Source organism: Schistocerca cancellata, chromosome 1 (assembly GCF_023864275.1).
Source record: "Schistocerca cancellata isolate TAMUIC-IGC-003103 chromosome 1, iqSchCanc2.1, whole genome shotgun sequence".
NCBI lineage: Eukaryota > Metazoa > Arthropoda > Insecta > Orthoptera > Acrididae > Schistocerca > Schistocerca cancellata.
Window position 1 is genome coordinate 429,779,945 of NC_064626.1, and position 26,674 is coordinate 429,806,618.

Sequence of the window (26,674 nt, forward strand, 5' to 3'; positions counted from 1 at the left end):
TGAAAGAGGAAGCCGCCTGGTAGAATTTTGCACAGAGCACAACTTAATCATAGCTAACACTTGATTCAAGAATCATGAAAGAAGGTTGTATACATGGAAGAACCCTGGAGATACTAAAAGGTATCAGATAGATTATATAATGGTAAGACAGAGATTTAGGAACCAGGTTTTAAATTGTATGACATTTCCAGGGGCAGATGTGGACTCTGACCACAATCTATTGGTTATGAACTGTAGATTAAAACTGAAGAAACTGCAAAAAGGTGGGAATTTAAGGAGATGGGACTTGGATAAACTCACTAAACCAGAGGTTGTACAGAGTTTCAGGGAGAGCATAAGGGAACAATTGACAGGAATGGGGGAAAGAAATACTGTAGAAGAAGAATGGGTAGCTTTGAGGGATGAAATAGTAAAGGCAGCAGAGGATCAAATAGGTAAAAAGAAGAGGGCTAGTAGAAACCCTTGGGTAACAGAAGAAATATTGAATTTAATTGATGAAAGGAGAAAATATAAAAGTGCAGCAAATGAAGCAGGCAAAAAGGAATACAAACGTCTCAAAACTGATATCGACAGGAAGTGCATAATGGCTAAGCAGGGATGGCTAGAGGACAAACGTAAGGATGTAGAGGCTTATCTCGCTAGGAGTAAGATAGATACTGCCTACAGGAAAATTGAAGAGACCTTTGGAGAAAGGAGAACCACTTGCATGAATATCAAGAGCTTTAATGGAAACCCAGTTCTAAGCAAAGAAGGGAAAGCAGAAAGGTGGAAGGAGTATATAGAGGGTCTATACATGGGCGATGTACTTGAGGACAATATTATGGAAATGGAAGAGGATGTAGATGAAGATGAAATGGGAGATATGATACTGCGTGAAGAGTTTGACAGGGCACTGAAAGACCTGAGTCGAAACAAGGGCCCGGGAGTAGACAACATTCCATTAGAACTACTGACAGCCTTGGGAGAGCCAGTCCTGACAAAACTCTACCATCTGATGAGCAAGATGTATGAGATAGGCGAAATACCCTCAGACTTCAAGAAGAATATAATAATTCCAATCCCAAAGAAAGCAGATGTTGACAGATGTTAAAATTACCAAACCGTCAGTTTAATAAGTCACAGCTGCAAAATACTAACACAAATTCTTTACAGACGAATGGAAAAACTGATAGAAGCCGACCTTGGGGAAGATCAGTTTGGATTCTGTAGAAATGTTGGAATGCGTGAGGCAATACTGACCCTACAACTTATCTTAGAAGAAAGATTACGGAAAGGCAAACCTATGTTTCTAGCATTTGTAGACTTAGAGAAAGCTTTTGACAACGTTAACTGGAATACTCTCTTTCAAATTCTGAAGGTGGCACGGGTAAAATACAGGGAGTGAAAGGCTATTTACAATTTGTAAAGAAAGCAGATGGCAGTTATAAAGAGTCGAGGGGTATGAAAGGGAAGCAGTGGTTGGGAAGGGAGTGAGACAGGGTTGTAGCCTATCCCCGATGTTATTCAATCTGTATATTGAGCAAGCAATAAAGGAAACAAAGGAAAAGTTCGGAGTAGGTATTAAAATCCATGGAGAAGAAATAAAAACTTTGAGGTTCGCCGATGACATTGTAATTCTGTCAGAGACAGCAAAGGACTTGGAAGAGCAGCTGAATGGAATGGACAGTGTCTTGAAAGGAGGGAATAAGATGAACATCAACAAAAGCAAAACGAGGATTATGGAATGTAGTCTAACTACGTAGGGTGATGCTGAGGGAATTAGATTAGGAAATGAGACACTTAAGTAGTAAAGGAGTTTTGCTATTTGGGGAGCAAAATAACAGATGATGGTCGAAGTAGAGAGGATATAAAATGTAGACTGGCAATGGCAAGGAAAGCGTATCTGAAGAAGGAAAATTTGTTAACATCGAGTATAGATTTAAGTGTCAGGAAGTCGTTTCTGAAAGTATTTGTATGGAGTGTAGCCATGTATGGAAGTGAAACGTGAACGATAAATAGTTTAGACAAGAAGAGAATAGAAGCTTTCGAAATGCGATGCTACAGAAGAATGCTGGAGATTAGATGGGTAGATCACATAACTAATGAGGAGGTATTGAATAGAATTGGGGAGAAGAGGAGCTTGTGGCACAACTTGACTAGAAGAAGGGATCGGTTGGTAGGACATGTTCTGAGACATCGAGGGATCACCAATTTAGCATTGGAGGGCAGTGTGGAGGATAAAAATCGTAGAGGGAGACCAAGAGATTAATACACTAAGCAGATTCAGAAGGATGTAGGCTGCAGTAGGTACTGGGAGATGAAGAAGCTTGCACAGGATAGAGTAGCATGGAGAGCTGCATCTGACTTTTCCTCACTAACACAATATTTTGCAGATTGTGCAACTGATAACACACTCTTTAATATAGTCTTTGTTCCTGTGATCTCCCTGGCCGCAACCTTTCCTAGTTCTTGTCCTCACTGATTCTAGCCCCTTCTGTGCTCCCATTCTAGCCTCACACATGCCTACTATCCCCCAGTGCACCTGTGTAGTCCCTTCCCCCCCCCCCTCCCCCCTCCACCCATCACCCATCCCTCTAAAGCCTCATGCTGATGTCGCCACATCCCTGCAAACTCTCACAGTAAGCACTAAACACTTTTCTTCTACCCCTACCGTGCTCCCTCTGCCCTCTTCTTTGGTATCTCTGCTATCTACCCCAGTTGAAATGGTTGCTTATCACAGATGTGCCTTAGCACCCAGAGACTATCGTGTGTGTGTGTGTGTGTGTGTGTGTGTGTGTGTGTGTGTGTGTTTGGGGCGGGAGTGTTCTTTTTCTACCTCTGAATAACCTCTATGCAGTGAGTAGCAATTTACCCCATTCAGTATAGGATTTAGTCCTATAAATTCATATCCCTCATGTGTGTTTTCTATCATCATCAACCCACTTGGCATTAGGCAGCCATCTGGGCCTTTTCACGTCTCCAGACATGCCAAGTATTACAATTTGTCCATGTTGTTGTTGTGGTCTTCAGTCCTGAGACTGGTTTGATGCAGCTCTCCATGCTACTCTATCCTGTGCAAGCTTCTTCATCTCCCAGTACCTACTGCAACCTACATCCTTCTGAATCTGCTTAGTGTATTCATCTCTTGGTCTCCCTCTACGATTTTTACCCTCCACACTGCCCTCCAATGCTAAATTTGTGATCCCTTGATGCCTCAAAACATGTCCTACCAACCGATCCCTTCTTCTAGTCAAGTTGTGCCACAAACTTCTCTTCTCCCCAATCCTATTCAATACCTCCTCATTAGTTATGTGATCTACCCACCTTATCTTCAGCATTCTTCTGTAGCACCACATTTCGAAAGCTTCTATTCTCTTCTTGTCCAAACTAGTTGTCCATAATTATTCATAATCTAAGGTAAAACTACATTCTTATGGGAGTCCCTGCTAAAATTACATAATTTGTCATTTGATTTAATTTAGTAGTTCGAGAACACAATGTTTTGCATTGCAACATTTTGTTAACAGTATTATTTCAGAAGTAAAAAAATATCCTTTTATCAACTGTTTAACTTGGACTATATAATATACACACACACTTCTCTACTATAGTGGTGCCTTGCTAAGTTCACTACTGTGGGTACACAGACTTTTAGTCTGGCATAATGATGTTCATGCTGTGATGTCATTGTCAAGTGTAAAGCAACTGAGCAGCATTTAAATTAACACTCACCTTTTTAAGTCTCTTTCAGGCATAGGTAAACAACTGTAATGATTAATGTAAATGTTTCTTTTAAAGTCTTGAGTACTCTGCCATAGCATATTTTCCTTAGGCTTCTTTCTTGTGTCTTCACAACTACAAGTCTTTTGTACACATCGTTAGGGACAGTTCCCAACCAATCAGTGACATACTCATTGCTCTGTTCTGTTTTTGTGCAGCATTACACTTTTTATCCTTTACAAAATATATTCAATTGTTTGTATATAAAAAATAGTTTCAAGTCATTATTTTCTCTTCAATAACATTTTCAACTGTGTCATGGGGTTAGTCTTGCTGCTTTAAGAGAAAGTTTTTGTTTTACTGAAATACAGGTAGAATATACAGTGTGCATTTATTATACAATACGCTTTGCAGTCAATACTTAAAAAGAAAGAGATTTTTAGTCAGTTCGACTTTGAAAGCTGACTGCACTAATTCGGGAACCTGTTGTGGTGAAAATGCCCAGAAAAAAATCAGTGTGATTTCGAAATATAGGCCTGACTGTACAAAAGTATTCCCAAGCCTCATACAATCAGGAAATTCTGTTCATCATGTATTTGAAGTACTTGTTCAAGCAATGTTATTTCACACAGTGGTCAAAATGACTGTTGGTGTCATATAGTCAGCTTCATATAAACAATGAAAGCGTTGCCAAAGTAAGTATACAAAAAAATGTTTATAACCTCTGCAAACAATGAAAACTGTTTAAGTAATTCTCAGTTACTCTTTCTGACAGAGCAAAATCTACCACTAGCACGTTCTTATCATGCAGGGCCTCTCTTCTGTAAAATGTTTTCAAATTTAGCAATAGCAAAGAAATATGGCTGTGCCAGAACGAAAACTGGTGCAAAGCTGTGATGTTTAGCTGTCTCAACACAAAGTGAAATTGCGTGTTCTCAGAAATAGCCTATCTGCCTCGGCTTCTGATGGCAGTACCGATATGTCTTATTTCAACAGAGAAATTAGCAAAATACAAACTGTGATACTATCAGTAAGAGTGGCTTCAGTGAACACAGTTGAAAGTGTTTTTCATTTTTTAAATACAGAATAAAGAGGAAAGAACATTCCCTCAAGGAACTGCATTGCATTCTCATGTGACAATGCTTCCACAATGACTGGCTTTTTCGTTAACATAGCTTTGTTTGAAGTGTCACTCTATACTTTTGTTTGGTTTGCCTGTTACACTTTTTAACACAGACTGAAATTTCTTTGTGTCATTAGCAGTTCTGAAGATATAAGTTATTAATGCAAGAGTAATGATTTAAGTTCAGTGTTTATTTCTTTCAAAGTTCCTTTAATTGTTCTCATCAATCATGCAATGTTTTTTACTTTTTGTCCTTTGAAAATTGATCTTATTTCACACTCCACTAATATTTTGCTTTAAAATAACATTTGCATTTTATATTTTGAAAAACATAGCTTGGAGATCTAATTTTTAAATTTCCAGCACCCTTCCTTGTCTTTCTTACTAGGGGTGAAAGGCCTACGTTTTTACTATACAAGCATTACATTTAGGTTTCAAATCAATATTTTTACTGTCAGTTTTTGAAAGAATTCCAGTGGAGGACCCCCGAACCCCACACCTCAATTCTCTTGTTCCCATTACCAATAGCTTCTTCAAAAACTTGGCATCTCTGCAGGTCTTGGAAACCAGTAAAAAACTTCCATGGCCCATCTATCACTCAATTTCCTTGGTCCAATTCATATTCATTACAGCCATAACAACATCTTCCACACAAGTCTATTCTTTGATCCACATTGCTTGTTTACCTGCCCCTCTTAGCAATTTCCTACATGCATATCTCTACTATCCACTGACAAATTTCACTTTCTAAATAGGTTTCACAGTGAAAGTCCATTTCTCACGGCCATAAATCAAAACTTTTAGTATTCACTGACCATAAACTTCATGTTTAAAGCAAACTGAAAACTTGATCTTTGCAGTTCTATTAAAGTTAGCAAACACACCTTACATCATTTTTTCCTCACTTTGTCTTTTGTTGTTCATCCAATCATCTTGAACAGCCCTGAATACAAATATAGAGTTAATTTGTCTTGATCATAAGATATGATGCTGATGACCAATTTAGATTGCTAAACATTTATCTTCAGACCGTAACAGCTTAGTTACAGCAAATAACATGTACCAAGTACCAGAGTATGCAGCAAGTATGTCATTACAACTTGTCAGTCTAGTGTTGAATTAAAAAGTTGAGGTGAGGTTCTTTAGTGATCTTGTTTGATACATCAGTACAGCGTAAACACATGGTCTTCAACAAGAATAATCCTGTGTGAAGTCTGAATAATCTATGCATACATATGTGGATGAAAACTGAACAAGGTGCAGAAAGAATCCTCTACTAGTTCCTATTATGATAAACATGTACAGTGTTATGCATGAAAATCTACTGAATATTATTTACCTTGTACCACCACCACTTCTCGCAAAATTAACACTGACAATTTCTTCAAATCTAATATGCACAGGAGGCTTATGAACATAAATAAATCCCCTTTCCAATGGGTAGAGATATCCAGCAGCTGCCTTGTATGAACAAGATATAGCTGGTGTACCAGAGTGCCTGCAAAAAAAAAATTTTTTTTGAAGTATTTAATGCACAGCAACAACATATCACAATATTTCTACACTTTTATACTTCGAAGTAACTTAACATAATAAGATATTAAAACAAGTTAAGAGTGCTAATTTTGCAACTTACCCAACAAAATTTCCTGGTGTTGTAATTTTTCTGTTTACAATGGCTTTCATAACTTTTCCCAAAATTTCATATGTTGGGCCAGTCATTTCCTTACTTAATTTTCCTTCATACTTTTCTTGCAGTTCCTCTCTGTAACAAAATTTGAAAAAGAATTTATTTTCTTAGAAAACAGAATAAAATACATGTACAAGCCAAAACTTTTTGACCACCTGCTTAATAGCATACTGGGCCACCTTTGCAACTCCATACATCAATGATTCTGTATGGCACAAATTCGACAACTGCTAGGTAGGTTTTGGAGCTATGAGACACCAGATATCTACACACAGGTCATGCAATGCCTATAAATTACATATTGGTGGTCTGTGAGCATGGGACTGGCATCTGGTAGTGTCACAGATGGGTTCCATCACTTTCGTACCATGCAAATTTGATGTGCAAGATAGCAACATGAGTTTACTATCATGCTCTTTAACCCACTATAACATGATTCTGGTTTTGTAACAAACTTTTAACCTGCTGGAATATGTCATCGCCATAAAGATGCGCACAACAGTAGCATATGACCGGTCAGCCAGTTTGGCCATACCCGAGGTGCTTGGTCCCAGGTACCTGGCCGTAACAATCTGCCATCTGTCATAATTGCTTACATCAGTGGCTTTCCTTATTTGTAGCTCATATCACCATTACAATTTCTCCCCCTTTACCTCTTCTCCACTTATAAACTTTCGTTTACCACATCACATGCACACAATGCCACTGTGTGGAATTCGATCTCGAGGGAGGTAATGATCCAAATGTTTTGATTCGTCAGTGTATGTGCCGCTAATGTTTTTATGTAATTTGTGTTTATTGTCCTTGCAAAGAGGAAATATTTAAACAAGTCCTGTCTTCACCAGGTGGTGAAAGTGTCAAGCACCTTGAAGAATTTGTTGAAACTGTTGAAGATGTGTGTTGTTGTGAACTATTTTACAGCCTTGAACTCTATTGAAAGCCTAGCTGTTTTTATTGTTGAGCACAGCTCAAAATTTTGCAATTTGCTGCTGACAATAGAGAGCAGCAAGATACCATTAATTCATGGTCTACAATCTAAGCTTAGTGACCATTCAAGAGAGATTAAAAATTATAGAGGAAGCATTCCCCTCCCCGACACAACCTTGGATAAACATCAAACTGCTGAAGCAAACGCAAGTACATTTAACATCCCCGTTCTAATCTGCAGACAGAGCAAGCCTAATGAAACAACCTCTTAATGGAGTGTGACACAGGAAAGACTGCCATTTCTTTTATCAGTAAACTGTCTGATTCAAGGAACATAATGAAAGGTTATTACACAATTCTCAGTTAATGATGTAAATTCCCATTCTACAACAGAATGTCTTGTAACATAGACAACATTAAGAGATTTAGTTACTTGTTCTTGTAGAAAAGGTAAAGACGTTAATGCAATCGCTATTCTTCCTTCCTGGAAATCAGAGTATGGGCACTTTGTGGAAGCTGCAGTTAAGACTTTGTGGATCCAGTCATAATGTTGATGGTGAGAGGTCATTTTCAACATATTGCAATCTACTGTCTGACAGGAGAACAGCTCTGACTCCCAGTAATATGGAAGACATTGTATCGTGTATTTCTCAGACTAATTTGTAGATTATGTACAGTGACAGTATACATGTTTCCACGTATGTGTTTTCATCAGATTTATAATTTTCATGCTTTTTGAATTTATGTAGAAATAAAAGATGTTTCACTGCAAATATGCTATCAATGATTTTTGCTTTAGCTTTTATTGTCGAAACTGGGAATAAAATTTAGCAAAATTCACAAAATGATATACAAAAAGTTAAAAATACACCGATACAGCTTTTTAAAAATGATGAAACCAGGCAAAAATTTTCATTAAAAACAGTTGCCTCTAATTACAACCTTAAAAATCTTATGATCATTCTTCATTGAACAGTCATCACACAAAAATGTGATACAGTTGCAACGTGTGACTGTGTTGTTATGGCAGTTTAAAAACTGTACAATGTATTCACTTTCACTTAAAGCTTCAACTCTCTTTGGTTAATAGATATTTCTAAATGGATGCACTCAAAGTTCTGATCCTTTATAGTTACTTCAAACTATGTTTTTGATATAGTGCATAATATACTTGTCAAATTCGTAAATTGGTTCTTTCATAATTCTCACTGAGATGCTATAGTTTTTTCTTACTCCTTTTGCCAATTTGACTGTTTTTTTTTTTCTTAATTTAAATACTGATCCACTTTCTTCATTTCTTTTCCACTTTTAGCAATTATCTCCAACAATTTTGTTTTATTTTCTTTGGTATGATCTCATACCTTTTTTTTAAAAAAATCATTTTTCTTAGTGAATTTTGTTCTGGCACTTTAAATTCCCTGTTTTTTTCTGCCCAACAACAATGTCATAATTTGGGAATTGTCACATAAAATAACAAATTGACTGGGCATGACATACAAAAACACTACTGCCTTTATAATGTAGTGCAAAGTTACAAGAGCAGCACATGCAAAACTTACTCTGATATAGGTAGTTCAACAGTAATGTCCTCTTCTTGACCAAATTGAAAAACAAGGTAGTGGTACCTTGTCTGACCCTGCTTTATTGGAGGATCCAAGCTGACCTGTTGTAAAACGAAACCAGAATATGTAAAGCAAATTTATCTACTTTTAAGTACACAGCGATTCGTTATATCTCAATAATAATGAATATCCATCTACTTGTCTTGTATGGTATCATTCTCACAAATATTGTCTTTTTATGGTTTAATATCAGCAGCCTACTTTGAAATACACAAATATGTGACTGAAGTCATTTATGGAAAACCTCTGTTACTCAGTAAGGCCAAAAAAAAAAATTAATTAATTAAATAAATTAAACCATTTAAAAGAAGAGAAATGGCAGTTGAATACCAGTTACTGGAGATGATCCTAGTTCATTCAGAAATAGCGAATTTCATAAAGGATGCAGCCAAATAATTGCTAGAAGACTTCAACCATATAATTTTTTTTCAATCCATTCCACTTGCAAAAAATGTACACTATGCACCACAGAAGTAATCCACAACCCACAAATCACCACCACCACCACCACCACCACCGCCGCCGCCGCCACCCACCACCAGCACTGCTGCTTAAACTACCAAGGGAGAGGTGGCCATGAGAAAAGGATTCAATAATCAATGAAAGGATAAGTTCTACTAGTCGGGGCATGGAATGTCAGAAACTTGAACATGGCAGGGAAGCTAGAAAATGTGAAAAGGGAAATGCAAAGGCTCATTCTAGATATAGTAGGGGTCAGTGAAGTGAAATGGCAAGAAGAAAAAGATTTTTGGTCAGATGATTATAGGATAATATCAACAGCAGCAAAAAATGGTATAACGGGAGTACAATTCACTATGAATAGGAATGTAGAGCAAAGATTGCGTAACTGTGAACAGTTCAGCGATAGGGTTGTTCTTAGCAGAATTTACAGCAAATCAACACAGTGAACGATATTTCAGGTATACATGCTGACATTACAAGCTAAAGATGAAGAGAGAGAGAGAGAGGAAATATATGAGGATACTGAAAGGGTAATGCAGTATGTAAAGGGAGATGAAAATCTAATAGTCATGGGGGGACTGGAATGCAGTTGTAAGCGAAGGAGTAGAAGAAGAAGTTACAGAAGAATATGGGTTGGGACAAGGAATAAGAGAGGAGAAAGACTAATTGAGTTCTGTAACAACTTCTTCAGCTTTTTAATAGAGAATACTCTGTTCAAGAATCACAAGAGGAGGGAGTATACTTGGAAAAGGCCGGGTGATATGGGAAGATTTCAGTTAGATTACATGAGGGTCAGACACACATACTGGATTGTAAGGTGTGCCCAGGAGCAAATATACTCCTATCACAATGTAGTAATGATGAAGAGTAGGATGGATCAATGTGCAAAGAAGTGGCATACAAGAGTACTGAGGAATGATGAGATATGCTTGCTGACTAAAGATACAGCAATGAGGAATTCCTGAGTAGGCAGTACAGTTGGAGAGGAATGGACATCTCTCAAAAGGGCAACCACAGAAGTTGGAAAGAAAACCACCAGTACAAAGAAGGTAACTGGAAAGAAACCAAGGGAGACAGAAGAGATACTTCAGCTGATTTATGAAAGAAGGAAGCAAAAATTTATTCAGGAGTACAGAAATACACGTTGCTGAGGAATGAAGTAAATAGGAAGTGCAGGAAAGCTAAGACAAAATGTCTCCATGAAAAATGTGGAGAAATCGAGTAAGAAACGATTGTCAGAAGGACTGACTCAACTTATAGAAAAGTCAAAACAACCTAGGATAAAATTGAAAGCTAGGATGGTAACATTAAGAGTGCTATGGGAGTTCCGCTGTTAAAGCCAGAGGAGTCAGCGAATAGTTGGGAAGAGTACATTGAAGGCCTATATGAGGGGGAAGATGTGTCTGATACGTTAGAAGAAGAAACAGGAGTTGATTTCGAAGAGACTGGGGACCGTATTAGAATCAGAATTTAAAAGAGCTATGGAGGACTTAAGATCAAATAAGGCAGAAGGGATAGATAACATTCCATCGGAAATTCTAAAATCATGGGGAGAAGTGGCAACAAAATGACTATTCACATTGGTGTATAGAATGTACGAGTCTGGGGACATAGCATGTGACTTTTGGAAAAATATCATTCACACAACTGCGAAGACTGTAAGAGCTGAAAAGTGCAGGAATTACCACATAATCAGTTTAACAGCTCATGCATCCAAGTTGCTGACAAGATTAATATACTGAAGAATGGAAAAGAAAATTGAGGATATGTTGGACGACGATGAGTTTGGCTTTAGAAAAGGTAAAGGCCCCAGAGATGCGAGTCTGACGCGGTTGATAATGGAAGCAAGACTAAAGAAGTATCGAGACACTTTCATATGATTTGTTGACCTGGAAAAAACGTTCGACAATGTAAATTGGTGTAAGATGTTTGAAATTCTGAGAAAAATAGGGGTAAGCTGTAGGAAGGGACAGGTAACACACAAAATGTAAAGAGCCACGTGGGAATAATAAGAGTGGACGGCCAAGAACCAAGAGTTCGGACTAAAAAGGGTGTAAGACAGGGATGTAATCATCCACCCCTACTGTTCCATCTGTACATCGAAGAAGCAATTATGGAAATAAAAGAAAGGTTCAGGTAAGGAATTAAAATTTAAGATGAAACAATATCAATGATATGATTCACTAATGGCATTGCTATTCTGAGTGAAAGCGAAGAATAATTACAGGATGTTCTGAGTGTAAAGAACAATCTAATAAGTACAGAACATGGACTGAGAGTAAATCGAAGACAGATGAAAGTAATGACAAATAGCAGAAATGAGAACAGCGAGAAACTTAACATCAGGACTGATGGTCATGAGGCAGATGAAGTTAAAAAATTCTACTGCCTAGGGAGTACAATAATCACTGACGGACAGAGCAAAGAGGACATCAAAAACAGGCTATCACTGCAAAAAGTGCATTCCTGGCTAAGAGAAATCTACTAGCATCAAACATAGGCCTTAACTTGAGGAAGAAATTTCTGCAAACGTACATTTGGAGCACAGCATTGTATGGTACTGAAACATGGACTGTGGGAAAAGCAGAACTAAAGAGATTAGAAGCATTTCAGATGTGGTGCTACAGATGAATGCTGAAAATTAGGTGGCCTGATTAGGTAAGGAATGAGAAGGTTCTGCACAGAGGGGCAGGATGATGGAATATCCGTCAAGACATAAGGGAATGACTTCCATGGTACTACAGGAAGTTGTGGTGGGCATGTAAAGTAGGTATAGAAATGTCTCCCCTAGATAACAGCAACGCATTACTCATTCTGACTGCGAATAAAATTCAAAAAGGTGATGTGATTTGCTTCTCTTCTGGAAGTTTCCACAGAATTTTATAGATTATTTGATGGTATTTCTGATGATAAATCATATGATCTTAGTTTGCAATTCTTTCATTTTAGGAAAAATTTAAAGTAATGATACTGTTGATCAACATGTCTAAACTGAAAACTTTATGGAATGATTTGAAGCATGAAATAAACAACAATGCCTGGACGATTACGTCTGAAAGTGATAGAACAGCTGATTATTTTACAGCACAACTGTGTGCTGGTAAAGAGTTTTTATCAAATAAAGAAAAAAAAAATACAAATCAAGACACTTACTTTAGGTTCAAAAGAAGGGAAGAAATATTATACGAGCTTCAAATAAAAGACAAAAACAATCTGGCATTACCGCAAAAAAATCAAATCTTCTGATCAAACAATGTCAAAAGAAGATAGTAGAGAGCAGATGGAAAGCTACCAAAATCACAGGCAAGCTGTAATTCTCAAGCTGACAATGATTCAGATAAGAAACAGAGTTTGCTATGACATCAGATGTGATTTAGTCTTGACTCCAATAAAAACGTATGTATGTGGGATAATGGTCCAACAAGCCATGTTACCAATTGAATTGCTTAGTTTTAAAACCTCGTTAGTCACTCTTCTTGACAAATTCATTTTATTATGTGGCACAATTAAATTTGAAGGGTAGACATGTCATTGTGTGTTAAAAACCAGGAAGTGTGCTGTACACTGCAGTCATGAGGGGGCTGTTAATATATTCTAAAAAAGATATGTAACGTGAAGGAATTATCTGAATGAGACAGGAATCAGTAGATAAGATGTACATGTACAAATAGACAACCATAATTTCAGAAAAACTTGATGATTTTAAAAAATAAATAAATAAATAAATAAATAAATTCACAGAATCAGCATGTCAGGTATGCATTTGTCCACGACTAGCTCTTATGCAAGCAGTTATTTGGGTTGGCACTGATTGACATAGTTTTTAGATGCCCTTCCGAGGGATATTGTGCCAAATTTTGTCCAACAGGTGCATTATATCATCAAAATTCCCAGACAGATGGAGGGCACTGCTTAAAATGCCCCAAACATTCTGAATTAGGGAGAGATCCGGTGACTTGCTGGCCTAGGTAGGGTTTGGCAAGCACAAAGACATGAAGAACTCTTGCTGTTTGTGGTCGGGCATTGTATTGCTGAAATATAAGCCCGGAATGGCTCAGAACGAAGGGCAACAAAAATGGGGCATAGAATACTGCGAGGGTGCGGCACATGACAACCAAAGAGGTCCTGCTATGGAAAGAAATGGCGCCCTAGACCATCATTCCTAGTTGTCAGACTGTATAGCAAACAACAGACAGGTTCTTATCCCACTGCTGTCCAGGACATCTCCAGCCACATCTGCAGTCTGTAATACTATTGACTGGAGTATGCTTGTCCTCAGGGATGAGTTCCACTTTCAACTGAGCCCCTGTGACCAGCGAAGACTTATCTGGAGATGTCATGGACAGCGGTGGGACACCAACCTGTCTGCCACCCACCATAAGACCCAACAATCAGGCGCAATGGTCCTGAATGTCATTCCTTTTCTTAGCAGGAACCCTATGGTTGTCATTTGTGGCACCCTTACAGAACAGGAGTACATCAATGGTATTCTACACCCAGCTTTGTTGCCCTTACTCTAGAATTATATTGCAGCAAGATAATGCCCATCCACACATGGCAAGAGTTTCTATTGCTTGTCTTCATGCTTGCCAAAACCCTTCGTTTGACAGCAAGGTCAATGGATCTTTCCCTAATTCAGAAGATTTGGAGCATTTTGGGAGGGGTCCTCCGGCATCTGGGGATTCTGACAATCTAATATGCCAAATGGACAGAATTTGGCACGATATCCCTCAGGATGATGTCCAACAACTCTATCGATCAATGCCAACCTGAATAATTGCTTGCATAAGAGCCAGAGGTAAAGCAACACATTACTGACTCGCTCAGTTTGTGATGCTCTTTCTCTTGAATTAATCTTCCAATTTTTGTGGAATTGGAATCATTTGTTTGTCTTTGCATGTACAGTAGAGCATCGATTATCCGAAGTAACTGGGGGACATGGGTGTTCGGAAAACTGGTTTGTTCGGATAATCGAACGGTACATGTTTATTTGCCAAAAAGAAGTACTGTACAGTAAATTTATTCATAAAAACAGGCATCTCTTTTAGTATTACAAAGTAACATACAAAGGCAACTTCAGTAGGAATATATAGTATGTGGCACAGTTTATTAAACAAAAATATATACATATTACATACGCATTTTGCATGAACAATACACACAGTATACAAAATTAACATTTAAAAAAATCTTTTATTTTGGTCTGTCTAAGCAAGCCTACACACTTACGAGCAGCTAAGTCACACTGTTTTCATTACCGATATCTGAAACTGGTCACTTTCATCTTGGGCTTCAAACCATCGCAAGGCAGTATCTAAACAAGTGAACGCCTCAGAAGCTGTTGATATACTTTCATCTTCACTTTCTGGAGCACTGATTGATGAGATGCTGGCGGCGTCATCTTTATCAGTGACGACGTTTACAATCGTGCTGTCCTGCATGATTTGGTGTCCTGGATCTGCATCATCGATATTCAACCATTCATGAATGTCTTCATCACTTTCGTGGCAATCTATTTCTTTTAGCATACTGAGAATTTCGGACATATCATTCTGTTTGTCATTTTCAATCATACCTTGTGAATTTTCTTCTGTGTCCAAAATTTTATTCCAGGCTTTCTTCAAATTCTCTTCCTTTACACTATTCCATGCTGTGCTGATCATGTAGGACGCGTCTTTCAAGTCAATATTCTTATAATTTCTTAAAAGACTTTCTTCTCCATCCTCTTCTCTTTCTAACAATAACTTATGCAACAATTCTTTCCTGTAATATTGTTTGCAAGTCTCAATAACGCCTTGATCCATAGCTTGTAATAACGAGGTTAAGTTAGGTGGAAGAAATATTACTTTTATGAACTCGTCTTTTTCGTTTAAAATATCACATGACGGATGAGTTGGTGCATTGTCAAGGAGAAGTAGTGTTTTCTCCCTCTTCCCATTCTTTAGCTGATGAGCTTTTACAGAGAGTACGAAAACGTCCAGAAACCACTTCATAAAAATTTTACTATCCATCCAGACACTCATTTGTGAGGTGTACACAACAGGCAAGGCTGACATATAATGTGCTTGAAACAACGCGGTTTTTTACTTTTACCAATGACTAACATAGGCAGTCGGTGACTTCCAGTAGCATTAGCATATGCCAAAGCTGTAATACGGTCCTTGCTTGTTTTAGGACCAGGTGCTGCTAATTGACGACGTGAAACAAAAGTTTTTCTCGGTAAAGCTTTCCAGTTAAGTCCAGTTTCGTCAGCATTGTAAACGTTTTCGAGAGCATAATCTTCTTCCCTTAATATGTCCCTTAGTTTGACTTTGAAAGAATCAGCTGCTGAAGAATCAGCCAACAGTTTTTCTCTCTGTATTGTAAGCTCATGAATGCCGTGTCTTGACTTGAAGCGTTTTAACCAGCCCATGCTCGCTTTAAAGTTTGAAAGCCCTCCAAGTTTTTCGTTGAACTGCATTGCCTTCTCACACAGAATGGAACCTGAGATAGGTTCTCCTTCTGATCTCTTTTGTGTAAACCACTTGTAAACAGCATCATCTAGCTCTGTGTTAGTGGCGAGCTTCATAGTTTTCGGCTTGTTGATCCATCAGTAGAATCAAGCATAGCTATAAAATTTGCTATGCTCGTCTTTTGTTTTTTTATATCCGTAATTGTCGACTTCCCCAACTTGTACTCATTGGATAAAGTGGTTGCAGATTCACCTTCTTCTAACCTTTTAATAATCTCATACTTGTCCCTCATAGAAAGGACAACACGTTTAGGTTTAAGCATTTTGTATCGTCAAGTTCACTTCTTCACGCAGCAGCACACAAGTGGTCATAACAGAGAACAGAAGGTGACTGTTTGCACCGTGAGAAGCTCTTCTTGGGGGTGCGCAATCCTTCAAACTGCGCGGGGCAGCCCGCCTCAACTCTAAGCTGGCGCAGCTGTTGCTGTGAACAGCTTTGATACTGCCGCTACTTCTACTGCCAGTGCCAAGCCGACAGAAGTGTGCTGATTGTTGAAAAACAGCGACTGGCGGCTTGGCCGGTCAGCAGCATCTTGTGAAGGCCCCATTAGAAGCAATGTTCTGCCAGCAGTGGCCCAGTGCGGTGACTACTGTGGGAAACTTGGTTTCGGAGTGAGGGGGATGATGAACAGTAGGGTGGGAGAGTAACAAGTGCAAGCGAGTACACAATTCGGTTAAGCGGTCATTCGGTTGACCGACGATCGGATAATCGACGCTCCACTGTACATCATTCTTTGAATTTCCAGTCAATTTGGATAATTCCTTTGTGGCATGTTGTTTTTCTTTTGTCTTTGAGTGTATTTACTTTGGTTTTTAAACTCCGTAAATCCCTAATTTGCAGGGTTTCTCACCATAACAGTGTTAACACAAGAGTGTACTGCCAGTATCAGCTGCTGGTAACACGAATTTCAAAAATTGTGGGAAGCACATTGCTTTTAGTTTGTCAAGAGACATTTCTGATTGTTTAGGCTGCGCAAGCATTTCTTCTTCAGACAATAACAATGTTAGTGTCAAAAAGAAAGAAGGAATTAGAAACACAAATGTGCAACATAATAAAAACAGCAAGCATGAAGCAAACTCCGTAAGTAGCTTACAATAATAAAGAATGGCATCCACAAAATTGTAATGTTCCTTGCAAGCAAATTTTCTACTTTGCCTATTACTTTCTTATTAATGATATGCGATTTAATTGGAAATAAGTATTACCTTACTCCAACCTTCTTGTTTGAAATGATGGAATTTGTGAAAGATAATCTCTTTCATAGTCAATGTAATCTATGATGTAATTAAGCTTAATTATACCAAGGATGAATTCTAAGGAGGATAACACAGTTTTCCACAAACAAACAACATGTTGCTTATTTACAATATCTCATCATACTTGTTGCCATACAAAGAAAGAAGCCTCTTCTAAAAAATCCAACAATTATAGGGAAGAAACCTTTCATTCATGGTATAACAACCAAAAATTGGAGGCACATTGATTGTAAGAAAGTGTTTTGTATCTTACATGGGATTAATGAAGACTGAGTTCACTCTTTCTGTAATCTTTTGCATGATGAGAAATCTCCTGTTGATGAAAGATGTTTAGGGAGGCCCTCACATGCAATTCCAGGACATGTTGTGAAAACTAAAAAGGTCCAATTTTGTTTTCTTTCTATAAGACAAAGGAAGCAGGCAAAAAGGAAGACAAACATCTGAAAAATGAGATCGACAGGAAGCGCAAAACGGCTAAGCAAGGATGGCTTAAGGACAAATCTAAGGATGTCGAGGCATTTATCACTAGGGGGTAAGATATATACTTACTACAGGAAAATTAAAAGAGACCTTTGGAGAAAAGAGAGCCACTTGTATGAATATCAAGAGCTCAGATTGAAAACCAGTTCTAAGCAAAGAAGAGAAAGCAGAAAGGTGGATTAGTATATAGAGGGTCTATACAAGAGCAATGTACTTGAGGATAATATTGTGAAAATGGAAGAGGACGTAGTAGATGAGGATGAAATGATGGATACGATACCGTGTGAAGAGTCTGATCGAGCACAGAAAGAACTGCACTGAAACAAGGCCCCAGGAGTAGACAACATTGCATCAGAACCAGCCATAACAAAGCTCTACCATCTGGTAAACAAGAAGTATGAGACAAGTGAAATACCCTCAGACCTCAAGAAGAATGCAGTAATTCCAATCCCAAAGAAAGCAGGTGTTGACAGGTGTGAAATTACCAAACTATCTGTGTAGTAAGTCACGGTCACAAAATACTAACACGAATTCTTTACAGACAAATGGAAAACTGATAGGAGGCAATACTGACCCTATGACTTATCTTAGAAGATAGATTAAGAAAAGGCAAACCTATGTTTCTAGCATTTGTAGACTTATAGAAAGCTTTTGGCAGTGTTGACTGGAATACTATCTTTCAAATTCTGAAGGTGGCACAAGTAAACTACACAGAGTGAAGGGCTATTTACAATTTGTACAGAACCAGATGGCAGTTATAAGAGTCAGTAGGCATGAAAGGTAAGCAGTGGTTGGGAAGGGAGTGAGACAGGGTTGTAGTCTATCCCCCATGTTATTCAATCTGTATGTTGAGCAAGCAGTAAAGGAAACAAAATAAAAATTTGGAGTAGGAATTGAAATCCATGGAGAAGAAATAAAGACTCTGAGGTTTGCTGATGACATTGTAATTTTGTCAGAGACAGCAAAGGACCTGGAAGAGCAGTTGAACGGAATGGACAGTGTCTTTAAAAGAGGGTATAAGATGAACAGCAATAAAAGCAAACTGAAGATAATTGAATGTAGTCTAATTAAATCAAATGGTGCTAAGGGAATTAGATCAGAAATGAGACACTTAAAGAAGTAGATGAGTTTTGCTGTTTGGGGAGCAAAATAACTGATGATAGTTGAAGTAGAGAGGATATAAATTGCAGACTAGCAATGGCAAGGAAGGTTTTTCTGAAGAAGAGAAATTTGTTAACATTGAGTATAGATTTAAGTGTGAGGAAGTTCTTGTATGGAGTGTAGCCATGTGTGGAAGTGAAACAGGGACAAAAAATAGTTGAGACAACAAGGGAATGGAAACTTTCGAAATTTGGTATTACACAAGAATGCTGACGACTAGATGGGTAGCTCATGTAACTAATGAAGAGGTACTGAATAGAATTGGGAGAAGAGGAATTTGTGGTACAACTTTACTAGGAGGAGGGATCAGTTTGTAGGACATGTTTGAGGCATCAATGGATCACCAATTTAGTATTCGAGGGCAGCTTGGAAGGGTAAGAATTGTAGAGGGAGACCAAGAGATGAATACACTAAGCAGATTCAGAAGGATGTAGGCTGCAATAGATACTTGGAAATGAAGAGGCTTGCACAGGATGGAGTAGCATTGAGTGTTGCATCAAACCAGTCTCTGGACTGAAGACCACAACCACAACAACAACAACAACAACAACAACAACAAACATGACAATAATAAAATTTTGATTATTTATTCTTAAAAACCTGTTAAGTCACAGAGTTGTTAAGGTGTCTACACAAAAATTTAATAAGCAACTTAAGTTCATATCATAACACGATGTTTCATAAACATTAATCCTCCGAGGCAAAGCAGTTTACAGAGTGTTACTAGTTTATCCAGCAATTAGTTTTTTGTCTTTTTCTCACAAGTTTACATTATGTGTTTCAAAAATAACCGATTAAATTACAAAAAGAACTTCAGACAATCTGAAGCATTTCTGTCAGCAAATACTCTTACCACTGCAGGTGGGCCTACTGTTGAAGTGAGTAGGAGAGCATCTATGGACATTGGAGGAACAGTAGAAAGAAACTGGCAGAAACCGGAAATGTATGGTACGTACCAAAAATTTGAAATAATTTATTTTCTGTTCTTGCTGCCCAGGACAAAAATACAGATGGTGCATTTGTATAGCTAGTACAAAAATGAAGTCCTAAAATTTATTCAAATATCGTACTAGTGGGTACAAGATCATTTTGGAATTTTATTCACATTACACATGAGAATTTTTAAACCAGTTTCCTTTTGTAGTAAATGCACTCAATCAAGAAAAATTTATTTCACTTGTATCATGAAAGATTTGGGTACCTGAATAAACGTCACATGAAGGAAATTATCCACAAAGAGTTGAAGGGTCAATGTGGGTCTGGATTCTTGAATTATGTAAAGTTCGTGTTTACAGAAAAGTTAGCAAACTTGCATTAGCCAGGAGAGAAAAAGCACTCAAATCAGGAGTTTAGATTCATGCAAGTGATTGTCATCTGTTTCAAAGTACAGTGTCTGAACATTGTTATACTTTTTTAAGATGATTATACAAAATTTTGAGATATCTAGATCATAAGTAAATATGAGGATGTTCATAACTGAGGCATTTCACAGCTGAAGCAAAGCTTCCCTAGGCATTGTGCTAACCTTCTTTTAAGTGATAATGAAGGAGAATTTAGAGAAATTCTACATAAAGATAGCACAGTTCAATGTCTGACAATGCCCTACACTTCACAGCAAAATGGCTGCAGTGAAGAGAGAATCCTATCATTGAGGGAACAGCCTGAACCACAATGTATGTTTGCAGTAATGTTCTAGTATCTTTGGGTCAAAATGATAAATTCAGCTTCAGACATTTTAAATCAAATACAACCTTCGCTGTATCTGGAGTGTCTTTTTATGAATTTTGGTATGGCATCAAACATAGAACAAAGCACTTGCATATAATAGGAAATGTTTACCACACTTTTGTTCTGAAGCAAATAAAATGTTTCAGATTGCGGTACAAGGAATTTTGATTGGTTACGATGCAATGGAAAGTGATTTTATTTGGTGAAGACATAAGTTAATCAGGTCTTAAGATGTCATCTTTACCACAAAAGACATTACTTCAGAAGTAAGACATGTCTGTTTCAGTAACCATATATTCAAAATGAAGATAGGTAATTACTGATGAGGGGCACAGGGCAAGTCTTACAGCAGGGACAAGCCATAGGGCAGGGAAATGGGTGCAGAAGTAGCACAGGGTCTGACCAGGATGTTGCAAAGATTGGTGGAGGGAGGAGGTGAGAGGGAGGGAGGGAGGGAGGGAGGGAGGGGGTGAGGGAGGGAGGGAGGGGGTGAGAGGGAGGGAGGGAGGGGGTGGGAGGGAGGGGGTGAGAGGGAGGGAGGGAGGGAGGGAGGGGGTGAGAGGGAGGGATGTAGGGGGTGAGAGGGAGGGATGGAGGGGTGAGAGGGAGGGATGGAGGGGTGAGAGGGAGGGATGGAGGGGTGAGAGGGTGGGAGGGGGTGAAAGAGAGGGGGGGGTGAAAGAGAGGGAGGGGTGAAAGAGAGGGAGGGGTGAAAGAGAGGGAGGGGTGAAAGAGAGGGAGGGGTGAAAGAGAGGGAGGGGTGAAAGAGAGGGTGGGGGTGAAAGAGAGGGAGGGGTGAAAGAGAGGGAGGGGGTGAAAGAGAGGGAGGGGGTGAAAGAGAGGGAGGGGGTGAAAGAGAGGGAGGGGGTGAAAGAGAGGGAGGGGGTGAAAGAGAGGGAGGGGGTGAAAGAGAGGGAGGGGGTGAAAGAGAGGGAGGGGGTGAAAGAGAGGGAGGGGACGAAAAGTAACTCTAGGTGTGGTGGGCAGAATGTCACGCAGAATGGATCTCATTTAAGGGCATGATTTTAGGAAGCTGTAGCCTTATCAAAATAGCTGATAAACACATTCAGGATTGGAACAGTACTGACTGACAGGATGTGCACTCCTAAGTTGTTTTTTGGAGGGATCAGCAGTATCAGAATTGGACGAGATGGCACAGGAAATCTGCTTTTGAACTAAGCTGGTGGTGTAATTACGCCAGTGAAGGCCAAGGTTAGAATTGTGGTGTATTGCTGTAAACAGTGTGCATCTGAACAAATATGTTTGTCTTGAATGCCAAGGCTACAAGGGAGACAACATTTGATATGGGAAGGATGGCAACTATCAAAATTTAAGGACTGTTGCGTGTTAGCAGGTTTAATGTGAACAGAAATGAGTAGCTGACCTTTGTGAGAATGATTTATTATTATTTGAGGTGTGGGGTGCTCAACAGCATGTTCATCAGTGCCCTGATGAAAAGACAGTATGCCGGTCTCATGGGTGGGGACAAAGGCTGTCCTTACATGCAGAGCAGTTAATAATGCATTAAAGTCTGCCTCCCTTCCCAACCAATTTAGGAATGAGGCCTGACAGTTCACAAAATTCACCACTCTTTTAGCACCACCAGTGAGAATGGTGGACAGATCTCCACCTAGACTGAGGACTCTCCTAATATCAGTATATAGGGTACAAGTTGCCAAAATATGCTAAAATGAAAGTGGCATACCACAAACCACACAGAGTAGTGGATCCTCCCACTAGAGGAGAAGAAAGCCATGTGATAAAGGGGCTATGTCTGATGCATAGCCTGGTAAACAGAACTTCTTTCCATGGTGAGGCTGACATGAAGTCCACCATGTTTGTGTGGTCCATCTGAGCGAACAGATTGTTTTCTACCATCTTCTTTCATTCAGTCTCCCACTGACACATGATGCATCCAACAGGCTGGGCCACTGAATTCCAACGTGCATCCTTGGCTGCTTTATTGGCCGTATCACTCCCCTGTATCCCGATATGGCCAGGTACCCAGCAAAAGCTCACCACCTTGCCACGATGTTGGAGCCACTGTAAGGAATCATGAAAGAGCCAAATCAATTGGTCTACTGGATACATTCGGTGAAGTGCTTGTAGTGCACCAAGTGAACAACACCATCCCAACGTGCTCCCTTGGCAGACAAGAAACCTTGTATGGTGATGTCTATGAATCCCCGCCAGCACCATCATAATGCCATATAACTATGTGTCGTAATTTGTTAATTGTTCTGGAAGACACACTTTGAAAACTCCAACAGGGGAAGAGCAGAACAACCGAGGACATTCTCTTGCTGGGATCCATATGAATAAACAGCGATTAAACTGTGGTACATACTTAAAATGGAAGAAAACAAAGTTGTAAATAAGTAATCTGAAGTACAAGTTTTCTTGTTCCATGTCAAGCTTAAAATTACATTGGGTCTCTGAAGACACCAAGGTGGCAACATATTCGATCTGTTGATATGTATTTGGAGGTCTATAGATCCAGATCCTGGAGGCAGTCAGTAGCATGTATCCCGAAAGATTTGGTTGCATGGGACCGATTCCTGAACAGCTGGTCAAAGTTGGGTTGGACCACTGTACTAAATGTCAATGACTGAGGCGACACTGAAATTTTCAGTGCCTGTCGAGCCAAAAGGATATGTCCCCAAATCCAGAGTGGTGGTTCAACCAGCCTCTGTATGCAGATTCCAAACTGGGCTGGTCCAAAAGGCTTCACTCAATATCTGAATGCGCTCATGGTGGACAGCATCTAGTATCTTGAGGTAGGAAATACTGGCTGTTCCACAGACCAAGCAGCCACAATCTCAAAGCGATCGAACAAATGCCCTATAAACTGTAGGTTTCCACCTCCTAATGGTCAGCTGTTGCTGCCCCGTCATTTTAAGAGCAGATGAAGAGAAGAATATTGCAAAGTCATAGGCAAACAAAGATCATTTGAGAGGGCTCCTGATTGCAGAGGAAATGCCACTGATAGCAATGGCAAACATTGTGACACTGAGTACACTGCCTTGAAGCAACCCATTCTCTTGAACATAGCAGTCAGACAAGGCAGACATCCACGTAGTTCCCATTCATGAAGTTGGCGAAGGATGATGTACCTCCAAGTAGTGTTGTACATTTTTTCGGCACAAGGAGGACGCCTTTATTGCCATCTCCAGTAGAATTAGTTGTCAAGTGTGGAGCAGTAGTACCTAAAATCGCACTGGGAGCAGCTCAGGTCACCTCGGGATTTGAGTAGCCAGACAAGATGGCAGTTGACCATGCATTCAAGAGTCTTACCCATATAACTGGTAAGAGCTACACTCCAGCAATAGTTAGGGGCTCTATGGTCCTTGCCTGGTTTTCACAATTGATTTAATATTGCCTCCTTCCGAGTCTTGGGGGTACTGTCCGTCAAACCAGATCTGATTGAAACAAGAGAAGAGCTGTCCTTTCGCTTCAGAGCACAGATGACTAAGTATGACATAATGAATCTCATCAGTTCCGAGCAGTGCCTCTGGCCACGGACAGAGCTGATTCCAGTTTCCTCATGGAGGATGGAAGGTTATAGACTTCCTCATTATGTGAGAAGAAATGGAGCTTCCTCATCTCCGCACTCGTACAGAACTCCTGAAACGCATGAGCTTGCCTGGATGACGTAGTGACCGTTAAAAGTATTCAGCTAAAACCTGAGCCATGTCCTCAGGAGCATCCACCAAGACCCCATTTCTTGACAAGACCATAAGGGGAGTGTACTGCCCTTGTGTGAAATCCACCTTATTGATTCCTAAACCCGCGCAATGGAAGTGGACTACTTAATGGAAGTTGTGAATTCCTTCCAAGTATCTCTTCCATTCTTTTATCATTCACCTCGCATGTGCTCTCATAGATCTGAAAGCATGAAGGTTTTCTGTAGTTGTATGATGTTTGAAGTTCCGCAGACCTGTTTCTCTGGCTCTGCCAAGTGACAGTCGTCATTCCACCAAGATACAGTCCATCATCTGAGGCAATTACTAGACCAGAGGATGGACACTGCAGCAGCCCATTGTATCTCACAAGTGATGTGGATCACCATCTCCTCTACACAATCCTTTTGTTCAAAAACAGCCAGTTAACTGTACTGCAACCAATTTTCTCTCAGAATCATCCATCTTCATGGTCTCCCATTAACCACTGTCCAAGTCAGCAGACAGATCTACACTTGGAAGTGGTCACTAGAATGTAAATCTGTAGCCACTTCCCACTGAACTGATTCTGCAATAATTGGGGAGCAAACAAAAGATCAAAAGCTAAAAAGACCCTGTAGATGTGGGAAAGAGTGTCATCCGACCCGAGTTCAAAAGGCAGATAGTCTCAGAATGGATGAGATTCTTGATAATTTGACACCTGGAGCGAGTGGTAGCCTAGCCGAATAGCAAATCTGTGAGCACTGAAGTCCCCCACAAGGAGGAATGGGTGTGAGAGTGCCCAGAACAGTTCTGTCAGTGTGCCTGCATACAAAGTATAATGAGATGGAAGATATAAAGAACACACTGGTGATGTTAAATGGTGCTAAAACTTTCACAGAAACTGTTTTTATGCCCAGGGTAAGAGGGACAGAACAGGAGTGGCAACGGTCATCAATGAAACCAGCCACTTCACCTTTAGCCCTGTCTCCAGTAATATCGTCCTTCCTGCATTGGTGGTAACCCCGTAATGCAGCTGTGTTAGTGACTTTAAATTGAGTTTCTTGTAAACAGATGCAGAACGGTTCTCCTGGACTAGGAGCTGCAATTCTTTGAAATGTAATCGATACCCATTTAAATTCCGCTGCAACACAGAAGTCACAGTGGGAGCCATTGACTAGCGATGGTTGGTCTTGTGTTTCTCCCTCAGAGGCAGCGATATACACAGGTGGTCAGATGGAATGTTAGCCGGTTCCCGGTACACTCTTGTTCCTGTAATTGGAAGTCCATAACCACCTGAGATGGAGAGAGCTCACCGATCCAAAGGTGTAACTGCCACTTTCTTTGACTTTTGAAGGACTTATCCTTACTTTTGGGAGGAGTAGGCTGCTTGGGTTGAGGGGACAACTTGAAGATGATGATTATATGTTTAAAGCGACTACACTACTGGGTCATCAGTCCCTCCTTATCATGAGAGAAAAATGTAAAAAGGTAAAAAGTGAAGAAAACGGAGACTTTGCTGCTCAAACTGTATAAGCAAGTCAAAGAGCTTAAAATGGCATGACAGTAGTTATAACAAGACAGATAACAGAAAATAGAGATAACCCAGGCAGCATGTTGCACAAGAGTAGCTGAAGACACATCAAGATGAGAGGGGAAGAAAGTAGCCTGCAGTCACTTGATGGGTACCTACCACAATGGGAGGCTCTCACCCCCACAACCACCTCTGACACTGGAATTTGAAGACTGTTATAGGCTAGAATAAAATCCACTCTCCCTCAGGAAATGCAACTCTTTGGTAGTGGCTGTCGTTTCATTGCAAGTATCTGAGGTAAGAGGTAGGCAAGCCTGAGAGCATGCCGTAGATTGGCCAGCAGGGCGACTCAACTAGAAGGTGCGCTACTGTCAATAGATTACCGCAGCTGCAGTGAGGAGGATCCTCCCGGTGCAGAAGGAAATTGTAGGTAAGTTTCGTGTGGCCACTGCATAGTCGGCACAACATGATGGCATCTTTATGAGAGGCCTGGAAAGATATATGCCACACCTTAGTGAACCCTCTAATCGTTCTAAACTTTTTTTGTAGTAGCCTGCCATTCAAATACCCATAGCCTCAAAATATTGCATCAAATTTGTAATCTTAAGTTTGTGCCCACTATCCCAATGTCAAGTTGATATGCTGTAATTGCAACTTTAGCTAGATGGTCGGCGAGTTCATTTCCTGGAATGCTAATGTGGCTCAGCGTCCAGATGAAGGTCACTGTCTTTCAATAACTGTAGAGGTCAGCCAGTAGATCCTGGATGTTGGTGATCAAAAGAGTTTTGGAATAAGCACCTGAGAGGTGGCACTTGGCAGAG

General features: G+C 39.7%; 1 protein-coding gene across 2 annotated transcripts in view; it reads right to left on the reverse strand.

The window, feature by feature from the left end:
• Nucleotides 1-26,674, reverse strand: part of LOC126176216 (FACT complex subunit Ssrp1) — a 113,824-nt gene that overhangs the window by 24,632 nt on the left and 62,518 nt on the right. For both annotated transcript variants that reach the window (XM_049923371.1, XM_049923363.1), the window contains exons 7-9: nucleotides 8,999-9,102; nucleotides 6,459-6,587; nucleotides 6,162-6,320 (exon numbers count right to left, since the gene is read on the reverse strand). In XM_049923371.1, the coding sequence (XP_049779328.1) occupies nucleotides 6,162-6,320; nucleotides 6,459-6,587; nucleotides 8,999-9,102 (392 nt within the window). The remainder of the gene's footprint in view (nucleotides 1-6,161; nucleotides 6,321-6,458; nucleotides 6,588-8,998; nucleotides 9,103-26,674) is intronic.